Here is a 12,741-nt window from a genome sequence, read left to right on the forward strand (position 1 = left end):
TTTGGAAACTAGTCTGTATTAAATGCACTAAATTTATCATTTGAAGAACTGAGTAGGTGTGTGGCTGATGACAATTCTCCAAGTTTACTAGATCAGACGTTAAGTTCATTTTAAGAGATGTGCTTTTGCACACGTTTGGGTCTTCCTGTCACTCCCCCATCTCTGCAGATTTTTCCAGTAAGCTGTGACTGTGTAAGTTTCTTAGTGCTTCAGTAAAATAACATGTCTAGGCAGCACTTGAGTTGTAATAATCTGAAGTTTGATGCTCTGATGTTGCTGAAAGCAGGAAGATTTTTTAGGAATGTTGGTGATACGCTATCAATGTCAAGAGGAGAGTTTCGGATTACAGTCTGACTGGAGGGAAAACAGAGCTCTTTCTCATGCTTTGTAAAGCTGTGGTACCCAATTTTCCAACCATCACAGCTCTTGGTTGCTGATGCTGGCACTCATGACTGTGGAGTAATTGGGTCAGTCAGTGATCTGGCTGAAATGTAATTGTTTTTTGTGAAGTTAATTTTTAAGCAGGACTGATACATTCATTTGATTCGCCTCACAAACACGCAAGGGCTGGAACTGGCATACTGGAGGAACATCAGCTCTACTTTTCCAACATCAGTGAGCAGTTTGGACTGATGAAAACTGATCGTGAAATCACACCCTCAGTTAAGTAGGTGCAAATCCTGGTGTGGACACATTCAATGTCCAAGAACCTTAAGTTTAGGTTAAACCAGTTGGCTGCTCAGGTCTAATTAAAGTGAAATACATCTAGTTTAAATGGACTGTTCATGTGTTTTGGAATCTGTTTAAGGAAATGTCATTCCAAATCAGACCAGTGTATTTAAGAGTGCAGGGTATCTTTTGGGTGCAAAGGTGAAGAAAATGAGGAAAAGGCAGTAAAGTGTATGAGGACTAAATGTTGGTCTCTATGAATTTGAACAAAATTCCTCTTCAGTTTGGAAAATACAGCAGCAGCGATCTTCTGCTTTATGCCTAAGTTTAGCAAGGGGAACAAATCTGCAAGACATCTGTAACTTGCAAATATGATGACAAACTGAACCCTGTACACCTTATTAAAAGGGCATGGGGACAGTGATGATTCACTGAGTATTTTACTAATGTCAGTGTTTTGCACCTGAAAGCTCAACTGAGTGTTGAATAGTTCCATTTATAGATTTTATTTTGAATTCAATTCTGCCTTCTTGATGATTTTTTATAATTGGGTTTTCCTTTGTTATTCCTCTTTTGGAAAATGGTGGTCAGCTATGAGCAACTTCAAGGAAACAGCAGACAGATTATTTGGCTGGTTTTTTTTGTTTGTTGGTTGGTTGGTTGGTTTGTGGGGGGTGTCTCCTTTTTAGATGTTTCCTGTAGATTTATTCAGCTACTGATACCCTGTACTGTAGATTCAACTTGGGAAACTTAGCTTTTGTCTGCCTTGCAGATTACTGTCATTTGAAGAAATGTCTAAGCTGCTTGGCAAGATAAAGCAGCTCATGGGGATGTCTGAGCTCTCGACTGTGTCTGGTTCCTGAGTGATGTCATCTAAATTAAATAATTTAGTTTGAATATCCCTACTTTGTAGTGCAATCTTTGCTACTGCACTTCAGAACTGGTTAAAGCATATCTGACATTCCTAGTAACAGCGAAATTGGCTTATTTAGTAGTTTCAGAGGTCACAGTCAGTGCAGCTTTTGACAGTGACTATAGATTCTTTCACCCAGTGTATAGTAGCTCAGCTTCAGGAGGGTATTTCAGACTCTGTTTTATGAGATTATTTTTAGCAATAGTGCTCTTCTTTCTAAGAATAATTGAAGACAGTGGTAAATATACTGCTGAATTCTGGTGTATGGTGGATCACTTTTCATGAGGGCAGTAGCTATTTTCAGCCAGTTCAAACAAACAAACAAACAAAAAACCCCCAAAACTTAAAGTTTTTAAACATATCAACTGTTGTGATAATACAGTCCTTGTAACTGGTGAGAAATAATCACAATATCAAGGCAACTATCTCTCAATTTCCCTGATTTAATCATCAGTTTCAGTGAAAGATTAACGTTGAAATTCAGTGGAAATCAAGCATCAAAGTTGTGTCACCCCTTTTTATGTAGGGACACAGTCAATTATTGCATTCATTTTATTGCATTAATTGTATTGCATTATATCTGCTGCTTTGTTCTGGGTGTGTGGAGAAGGAAAGAACTGCTGTGGAGCAACAGCCCCTCTTTTTTTCCACTCAAGATAGTCTGGGATAGAGAATGAAGAAAGCAAAAAAATTTGTCACACAAAACAGGCGGTTCCTTTACATGTTTGTAAAAATGTGCTTCTAGAAAATGCAGCCATTCTTTGGTACTTTATTTTGTAGGAGGGGTAAAGGAAAGGAAGGTATTGAGAAAATGTAATTTTTTTTCTTTTTTTCTTGCAGCTTCATGAATGTCAGAGCTCAGTGGTGGGTGCCCAAGTATTTAGCTCTAGCTTGGCTAAGCATGGAAGACTTCTGCTGTGGAAAGACATGTTTGTCTAAATCATTAATACTTTTCTAGGATGAATGTTCAAAGGTGTCAATCTTACTAAATCCTTATCAATACATTCCCTATTGTATACAGGAGATGAGTGAAATCTGCCTCTCTCCTCTGAGAAGGTATTTAAAATAGCATTCTTAATGCTTCAGGATAGAAAAAATATTTTCATTGGATTTTAGCCCATTGCTTTTGAAAGTTCAGTTGTTTGGTTTGTTGTTTGGTTTTTTTTATAAAAGGCCATTCTGGGGTTTTAGTTCCATCAGTGTTTAAAAGACGAAGAAAGAGGAAAATGTAGTGGGGAAGTAAATAGTAATGGAGGAGAAACAGAGGGATCCTTTTTTCCTGCCCTCAGCATTGTGTTGTATCAGCATTTCTCTCGATATCATTTGCTCAGCAAGCCAGTGAATAATCTCTGCTTCAGGGGAGCCATTGTGTTCTTCTGTACTAAACGGAAGACAACAAGATATAAATCTGTTTTGTTTTCCACACTCCAAAGGGGTAATTGACAACTGAATGCAGTGTCCCTCTTTGAACTATTGTTTAGTTATAGCTTGTGTTTAATTTTACAAGTGTTCCTCTGGTATGGCAGCCCTGTGGTCTGGTGGGACTGCAAAAGAGGAAGGCTAGTGTAGAAGGGCATTTTTGGGGGTGTGGTGCTCTTTTTGATAGAACGGTAGCCCTTTCCCATGAAGAATGGAGGTCAGGCTATCACATTAGGAGATACCAGTTTAGATACTCCCAAACTTGAGCTACTTCACCTGCCTTCATTTATGAGAAAGGGCCAGCTTCATCCATCCAGCTTTCTCCATGTGGGCCTTTGACTTCCTTTTATTTACCTGATTAGCCAGGACCTGAACCTGGAATCCTTTAGCTAAAGTTACTTAATATATTTCCTGTATTTTTCTTGCTGTTGCAGGTGTATTAGTTGGCAGTGAAGTGGAAAGCTCTCTGAAATGCAGGACATAACAGGAAAATAATATTTTTGGGGCTACAGAGTTAGATGTTAAAGTCTGAGTTGCAATGTTAATCGTACCTGGTGACGCAGGGAACTGAAATACAGGCAGGCAGCCACATTCATAGTCTAGAGGAAGAAAAAACTGCACCTGTTCCAAAGAAAAAACTGCACCTGTTCCAAAGAAATAACAAGTTGTAATAACGTTTGATCAGTGCCAACCAAGGCTCGTTCACAGTGTGTAAAACTTCTGAATGTCATTAGGAGCTGTGCATATTCCTACAGAAAAAATTCCTTTTATGTATTTTGGGTAGATTTGGATAGAATATTTTTCACTGTGTAAATTCCTTTTGAGTTTGGTTTGTTTAAAAAAGACTTTTAAAACAGTCTAAAGAAATCTTTCCTGAACTTGGCAGCTGCTGTGCAGAAGCTTGCCTCTTTCTGTAGGGCATTAGGAATTGTTTTAAAAGGCCAAATGAAAGCAATACTCTGCTGCCCAGTCTGCTGATACACAGCTTTGTTGCTGTAAAAAATGTTAAATTAGAATAGCGAGTCCTGCTGTTACCTAATGAAATTTCACATGGAAATTTTTACAAAACTGCAATACTGCATTTGCTTTACTTCTACCACATCTTATTTTTAACATCAGTGATCACCATTTTTTAAGGGATTTGGTTTCCTAAAGTCCAGTTGTATGGGGTTTGTTTTGTTTTCTTTTTAAACTAGTGAAATTGTGCTGTAGTTCCAGAGGCAAAAACTTAAAGCATGTTTGCTGACATGAGAGCTCCCGAGGAATCGTTTAATGAAAAAAAAAAGCCAGTTGGTTTTTTTTCTGGTATTCAGTGATTATGAAAACCTTGACTAAAAAAAAAAACCCATAGATATGGGTATCGTGGAAGAGACTGTCGAGCCAATGTTTACCTCCTTCCTACCGGAGAAATAGTGTATTTCATAGCCTCAGTGGTGGTACTGTTTAACTACGAGGAGCGAACCCAGCGGCACTACTTGGGTCACACAGACTGCGTTAAATGGTTAGTATACAACATTTGCCTGTAAGTGTATGGGTAATAATGCAGAAATATTTCTTTTCCTCTCCTACTATATGTACAAACTAATTAATGTCGTCATAGTTGTAGTTATTTCCTGTTTAGTCAGTCCCAGTAGATTTCACTGTAGTAAACACAGCACAAAAAAATGGTGTTAGAGCAGTCCATGCTAGCTTAGGATTTCTGGTTTAAATGTAAAACAAGGGGATATGTATACAATCTAAGAGTGGCACGTTGAAGAAAGGCTCTTTGCATAAATAATTCCAAACAGTTACCCCAGAAATAAAAAATTGTTGTTAGCCTTACTCTTAACTTAGTTGTTTACAGGCAGCATGGCAAAAATGCAATCTTAAAGGAGAACTACAAAACTGGAAAACTGAGAATTTTCTCACTTTTTAAAAGATGCCCTGTCCACGTACAGAGTGAGTCAGGGAAATCAGAAAGATGTCTGCAAAAAAACCCAAAACCTAGAGAAGCAGGAAAATTGAAGTCAATGTCGTTGTGGGTGCAAAGGCAATTACAGAATTTGCTATGTTAGTCTGAAGAGTAGGACAAAATATAATGATGATCATAAACTCTCTACTGTGCTGTACCTGACTGGAGAAAATTTGTCATCTAAAGCTCTTTTCTCCTGTCTGTATAATTGCTTCCTGGGGGAGGAATGCTGCCAGTTTTGCATTCTTCACTTTCATTCAGAAAATTGAACTGAGCTGTAAATTTTTTGGTGTCTGTCATTATGACCTCTTCAGGTTTGCCCTTGACCCCCTTTATTCTTTCAATGGCTTTCTTCGCCTTTGTAATTTCACAGAGAAAGTAAGTAAGAATATAGATCAAAAAATCCCAAGGACTGAGAGGGTGTATTCTCTGAAGTCTGTTTTTTCACATCAGCTTCAAAGCAAAATGTGATAAGCAAGGGCAGATTTTTACTTCCACTGGTAGTGCACCACACTTCATTAGTACAATTACATCAGTAACTCATTTCAAGTGGCAGTAATCCCTGACTCCTGGGTGCACAGGCGAGCCCTCACCCAACTTTTCTGCCTTTTTTTCCCCAGGTTCATGACATCTCTAGGTTTAGGCATAAAACAGACTATAGTGTTCATAAATATGGCACATAACTATGTGTAGGAGGCTCATTACGAGACAATGTGGATTTTGTTACAGTGGACTCCCAGTGTAGTGCAAACCTTAAGATGTGTCAGAGCACATGTGGAGGTGGCTCTTTGGCACTCTTGGTTGTGTGTCAGCAAACAGTCAATACAGTGTGGAATGAAATACCTGATGAGAAACATTCAAGCTGTCTCCTTAGAAGTGGGATTTAGGATCATAAGTGTCTTCATGGGCTTTTGTTGAGAAACAAATAAAAAAATTTACGAAACACCTCTCCGTTTTGAAGACCTATGACAGCAAAAGCAAGTCATATTTCTGTCTGTCTTAGTCTTGCAGTTCATCCAGACAAAATTAGAATTGCAACAGGACAGTTAGCTGGAGTGGATAAAGATGGAAGGGTAAGTAATAGAGCTGTTGAGCAGTAGTATCTTGTTTTGAAAATCAGGAAAAAGTGGTTTGGGGTTTTTTAATCATCACCTTCTGTCTGCAGTTTATATTATGCACTGCATTTACTGAGATATTTTGAGTTTCTCAGGTAACAGCCTGTATCTCTAGCAAAAGACAGTAACGATGAAACACTCAACCCTAGATTAAAAAGAGCAGAAGCTCATAAAGTCCTTTATCTGCAAGCAAACATGAAGCTTGTAATTGATTTATAAGGCCATGTCATTTCTGTCATATTACTTTCAATATATCTTCTCCCAAGGGAGAGCAAATCCCCAGTTCTGTGGGTCAGTATAGTCTTAAGGTTTCATGGAAGAGGAAACCAATTTTGAGAATCCATGGAAGGTGTTCCAAGCTTTCCTATAAACTTGCTCATTTGAGAGCAAGTGTGTTTTAATGCTCCTCTCTGGCTCTTGGCATAATCCTGTCAGGATTTGAAAAATTGGATTATTTTCATGAAGTTATAAACAGAGGGGGGAAAAAAGACAGATGCTATAAAATGTAGAAACATGTTAAATATAACTCTTTTTCAGATGTTCAGCTTAATTTTTTTGTATTTTGTAAGACATTTATGTGGGGGGTTTTGTATACATGATTTCCACTGAGCATTTTCTGACTCTTGTTAGAGCTGGTTGGTTTGTTTTTCCACCAGTGCAAAGATTTATTGTCAATGGTGAATATATCTTCAATGATGAATGCTGTCCTTAAGCCAAGTTAATTCCCACTTTATTGGTGATTGTTTCTAAGCTAGTTTGGGATAGTAATTGTATGAAATATAACCGTGCACATTTTCTTTGAGTGGTTGGTGATGGTTAAGAGGCTCAGTGCACCAGGGTTTGTTTCTTTTCTTTTTTTCCTAATTTTTATATAGTGAGCCCAGGTTTGATCATTATTTTCAGTTGTTGCATAATATCACTAGTCTGGGGTCTGAAATGCAAGATGACTCTTCCATCATTTGTCAATTACTTCAATTGGTCAAAGTCTTTTCACAACTACCAAATGCCACTTTCCTGCCTCAACGGCACCGCTGCCGCATTGGTAGCCCAGACATAAGGAACAACATTGCCTTGCTCTCCCCTTTTGACTTTGAGGACAGTACCCAGCAGCATCACAGCATCACCAGCACAGGTCATCCTGCATTTTGCTCTGCAGTTTGTGATTCAGGCAGCATCTGCTTAACAAAGCGCAGCGCCGGCCCGCGGTGCTTTCCCTGCTGGTGACCTGTTTGTCCCGTTGCTTTTCCACGCAGCCCCTGCAGCCCCATGTTAGAGTGTGGGACTCGGTGAGCCTGGCGACGCTGCAGGTTATCGGCCTCGGCACCTTTGAGCGTGGAGTGGGCTGCTTGGATTTTTCCAAAGCGGTAAGATGGGCGCAGTGCCTTGGTGTGTAAAATAAACTGTGGCCAGTCCTACGGAAATGGGAAGGAAATCCCTGGAGGTTTTGCATGTGGCTGTCTAGCTGGTGATCTCTTTTGGTATTAAAAGTGTGTTGGTAAAGTTTCTGTATACTTTATAAAACCGGCTGACAGCAAACTAGCTGGAAAAACAGGAAATGGCACATGTAAAATTGCGGTAACAAACTAGCACGGTAAATAGATATCAGGCAAGAAAAACCTTAACTAGAAATTGAACTCCATGCTGGGTTTGGTGGTTTGGTTTTGTTTGTGAGGAGCTTGGTTCTTTTTATTTTGATGTTAAAAACAAATTTGTTTGTGAGGTTTGTGAAGACAAACTTCAGTGAGTTCTCATAGGAGGGTTAACTTCTTTGCTTTCACAGCTGGAGTAGGTTTTTATCCACCAACAGGAAATTAAAAAAAAAAAAACCAAACCTCACATTATCTTGTACTATTTTTTTCCCGAGGAATAGCTTGCTCACTTTTTGCCTCTACTTTTACAAAGAAAAAAAATAGAGATCGTGGTTACTGGGCCCGTAGAATTTATCAGAAAAATTGGTAGCAGATGGAGATGCACTACTTGGCATTCGGAAAGTTCTCATTCCAAATTTGGAAATGAATTGGGATTTTTTTGTAAAATATGGGCATATTTTAATCTTTAAGCTGCCACTGTATTTTTGCCAAAAGACTGAGACATATCAGACCTCCTGAAAACCCAGGCTGGATTCTTGCATTCCGTCAAGAAGAATTAATACATGTAAAAAGTAAAAAACGCAGAAAAACAATGTCTGCAGTATTTTGCTAATAGAAGAAGAGATTTACAGGATAGCTGAGGTGGGAAGGGATGTCTGGAGAGCACCTCATCCACAGTCCTGCTTACAGCAGGTTCTGTCAGAGCCGGCTGGTCAGGCTGTGGTCCAGCTGGCTTTTGGGAATCTCCAAGAATGGAAACTCAACAATGTCTCTGGTGACCTGTTGAAAAGAAATTCTTGCACTCTCTTGCTGCAGTTTCACTTACCATTGAAAGAAAGAAAGCAATTGAAAGAAATTTCATAGCATTGAAATGTTGCTATGTTAGATATAGTACGTTTTGTGTTTCAGTAAATAATGTGAAAGGAATAGTGGTATTCCTGTCACTCTGACAAACCAATGAAATTTACATACTTGGGTACAGATCTTTTTAAGAATGCATTCCATCATTTTAAAAACAAAAACAAAAAACCCAGGGAATTTTTGAGGACTAGATTTTAGTTTTTATTGGTTCTGTTTTGCAGCTGAAACCGAATTTGATACTTTATTACAGTCTCACATGATTGCTCACTAGACTGACACAGTTTGTGTGCAGTATCTAGAACAGTGTTTTTACCACAGGATTTATTAACCCTCACAAGAGCTGCGTGTATCACCAATGCTGTCTTCAGGGTTTCTTCTCAGAATAATTCACATGTATATTTGCATATTACTGCTCAGAGTAGTGCTTGGGAATAATAACTTTAGCCAACTCTATTTTCATAATTTGTTAGAGAATGAAGGGCAAGAATCAACTTTAAGATAATTAAAGGCTCCTCCAAATCTTTCTACAAATGTCCTTGAGACAACTGGTTTGTGCAAATACGTGTTGTTGGGAATAAGTATGTTTTTGTTTTAACATTTTTTTCTCTGTTCCTTTAATTACATGTAGCCATATATTTACCATTTTGTTGTAAAATTGTTCAAAATAAATGCTTTCAGTTATTTAATACTGTAGGTGCTGCTCTGCCTGCTTTGTAAGCATTGTTTTATTCAGAAAGTGTTACCTTTGCTGCAGTTTTACCAACTGCATGATGATACTGCTGGTACTTTATGATCCATAAGGAAAAAATGAGACATGCTTACAGAATTTGATAATGTAGTTGTGTGTATGTGGTGGTGGCATTTAGGAAAAAAACACAAGTGGAGCTGTGTGTGTGTGTCCTCTGAGACCTGAGGAAAACAAACTATTTATAGAATAGAAAAAGAAATCTTTTTCCTGCTAGCATGAAATTGAAAACAAGAACACAAAAGAAAAAAAAAACCAAACCACTAAACACTTAAAAACAAACAACAAACAAAAAACCCAGCAATAAAAACAAACAATACCAGAGTAAAGACTTGGTAAGATAGTTTTAAAGCTTTTCTAAAATGTTATTTGAAGCATGATCATTTTTTATGAGATTATACAAAAATCTATGTCTGTCTTTAAGAAAGAAAAAAAGGAAAATTCCATATATATAGAGATTGTAATTACTTTAAAAAGACTTCGTTAATTTATATTTGCACCTTTGGGGATTTTTTTTTAAAATACCTCTGCCCTGCCCTCTTTCTAAAATGGTTATGATAGTACTTTGTCAGTACTTTTTTTTTTTTTTTTCTTTTTCCTTTAGGATTCTGGTACTCATTTGTGTGTAATTGATGACTCTAACGAGCATATGCTTACTGTGTGGGATTGGCAGAGGAAATCAAAAATAGCAGAGATAAAGGTAATTTTTGCACATGAATATTCTGAAATACAAGTGGTTTTTATTCCCATAAATATAAGTTTGTGAGACACACTTTTGATCTTACTTGGAAACTGCAACTGTGTAATACTGCTGGCTTGTTTAAGGGTTCCACAGAAATGTATTCTTCACTTCTTTTCCAGAAGGGTTTTGCATATTGAAGGGTTTGTAATGACATTTTACTCATCCTTAAGATCCAATGCAAATAAAGCAATTGTCTAATGTTTTCTTTATTTAAAAAAAATAAATCCTGGAAACATTAAGAAACTAAACTGATGATTAAGTCAGTCGGAGTTTAAAGAAATAAAATACTTTTAGGCATTCCTTATTTCGAATTTGTCTGAATCAAATTCTGATTATCGATTATCAGTATGTACTTTTGTAAATTGCAGTCTTGTCTGCCTTTCTGTTTCTTTTTGAACCTTTCCTAATTTCAGACCAATGAGATGTGTTCAGAGGTGTTGCACTCAGTGCTTGTGTAAAGCTGATTTCACTGGGAACACCCAATCCTTCGTGTTATCCGATATCAAGCAAGCAAATATTACATGCATGTGGAACTGAGTATTTGTATATTTTTATAAAGCATGCTCTACAAGCATATGTATGTCTATATCATTTCAAACTTGCCATTTCAGATAACAAAATCAGGTTGGTTTGACCCTTTTTCTTTAGATTATGTTTACCAATACTAACTTATAGAATAAAGTTGTAATTTAATTCTATGACAGTATTTTCATTTCCTTTTTGATATTTTATGTGAAACTATTTGGCGCACGCCTTGTATTTCCCCTTCACTGACATTATGTTTTGACTGGTTTTGCTCTCAGGGGAGTTCCTTGGTGTTTCAGAATTGAATAAAAACTATTTGGCAGGGACAGCTCGCCCTTCAGTACTTACTCACATCTGGGACTTGGTCTCACAGTATCTCAAGCACCTTCCATGGAAGATGGTGTGAGCAGAGTTGCATCCCTTGAGCTGGAGTGCAAAACAGAAGGCTTTTCTCAGCTGAACTCCATTAATGTTTTCAGTCCTTAAGTTCCAAATGATTTTTCTTGACATAGCAGATTTGCTCATGTGAAAACTGTGTGAGAAACATAATTCAATAAATATGGCCATGAAAAAAAAAAAGGAAACTTAAGAATATTTTTTCCTAACGTAAGCCAAAAGTGGTGAAGTAGGAAAAGTTTTTCCCAAAGATGTGATTTAACAGCACTCTTCTGTATAGTGCTTTAAAGCATGGGCTTAAATCACAGGGCTGGGGTTGGAAGGCACTTGTGGAGATCATCTATCCAACCCCTGAGCCAAAGCAGGTTCACCTAGAACAGGTTGCACAGGATTATGCCCAGGCAGGTTTTCTGTATCTCCAGAGAAGGAGACTCCACAACCCCTCTGGGCAGCCTTTTTTGAAATCCCCTAGAAATAAAGGCATTTACTTTCTTGTTTTGTGGTCATTGCCTGCAGGAGATCTGTCTTCAGGGACAGTTTGGTTCAATATGCATTAGAAGTTAAGTAAATGACCAGTCAGTTTGTTATGTTTGTAAAATCTATTGGTAAAGGATGGAATACTTTTAAGATATTGGTAATTCAGTAACAGTATATGCAGCCAGTAAAAAACCAAAGGTGGAACCCTATGTTTCAAAGTTTTGAGTTATGCAGGCTTCTCTTTTTTTTTTCCTCTTTGTGAGGAGGAAAGGAAAACAAAGAACTCAAAGGAATTTTTATAGAATTTCAGAAAGAGAATGATGGATGTAATCCTACAATATTATCATTGTCTTACTTGTCTCTGTCACAGCTTTGTTATCCAGAATAGCAAACCAGTCTTTGTAAAAACTAAGCAGGGTTTTCAGTCCAAAAAAGTGTCTTTTATACATTATTCATTTTCCTTGGCAGAAGTCTTAGCTATTCGAGAACAGAAGCTTTTGTGATTTAAAAGGGAATGTAAAACCCTAACTTGTGTACTGAAGTTTAATGAAGATCTCTTATGAATTTGAAAAATCAGTATATATATAAAATTATATGTACAGTCATTCAGATAGCTGACTTAGCACAGAACACTTAGGAATACTTCCAAGCATACAATGAGCTATCTAGTTTCTCATATCTCTGTTCTAAAACGTGGGGGTTTGCATGTATTTCTAGTAGTTAATGTCCTCTCTGAATAAATATTATTTCTGTTATTATTTCAGACTACAAACGAAGTTGTTCTTGCTGTAGAATTCCATCCCACTGATGCAAATACCATAATAACATGTGGCAAATCTCATATATTTTTCTGGACCTGGAGCGGCAATTCATTATCAAGGAAGCAAGGGATATTTGGGGTAATAATGTCTTGATACCAGGACAGTTTTAAATCAATGGAAATCACGTTTTCTATACATTTGCTTCATTGTTACCATGTACTGTCTGATCAGAGAGGTAAACATACAAAAAAAAGGGCTAAATTCTGCTTGTGTGTATGCAGGGTGTAAGAGTGTGGATGCAGTGTTCTAATTACGTAACAAGTACAAGCAATTATTCCTTTCTCTTGCTTATTTTGTTTCAGAAATATGAGAAACCCAAATTTGTTCAGTGCTTGGCTTTCTTGGGAAATGGTGATGTGCTCACTGGAGACTCAGGTGGGATAATACTTATATGGGGCAAAACTACTGTAGAAGCTACTCCAGGAAAAGGAGCTAAAGGTAGGATATGTTTGGAGTTAATGACAGATTTTACATAGTCTGTAGAAGACGAACATAAAGGATGGCGTTAGGGAAGGAAT

General features: G+C 37.5%; 1 protein-coding gene across 7 annotated transcripts in view; it reads left to right on the forward strand.

Moving 5' to 3' along the window:
• EML4 (EMAP like 4) overlaps positions 1-12,741 on the forward strand; it is a 149,301-nt gene that overhangs the window by 113,630 nt on the left and 22,930 nt on the right. For all 7 annotated transcript variants that reach the window (XM_039568470.1, XM_010393663.3, XM_039568468.1 and 4 more), the window contains 6 exons: positions 4,353-4,502; positions 5,956-6,025; positions 7,321-7,431; positions 9,867-9,962; positions 12,167-12,301; positions 12,526-12,661. In XM_039568470.1, coding sequence (XP_039424404.1) covers positions 4,353-4,502; positions 5,956-6,025; positions 7,321-7,431; positions 9,867-9,962; positions 12,167-12,301; positions 12,526-12,661 — 698 coding nt within the window. The remainder of the gene's footprint in view (positions 1-4,352; positions 4,503-5,955; positions 6,026-7,320; positions 7,432-9,866; positions 9,963-12,166; positions 12,302-12,525; positions 12,662-12,741) is intronic.

The sequence above is a fragment of the Corvus cornix genome, chromosome 3 (assembly GCF_000738735.6).
Source record: "Corvus cornix cornix isolate S_Up_H32 chromosome 3, ASM73873v5, whole genome shotgun sequence".
NCBI lineage: Eukaryota > Metazoa > Chordata > Aves > Passeriformes > Corvidae > Corvus > Corvus cornix.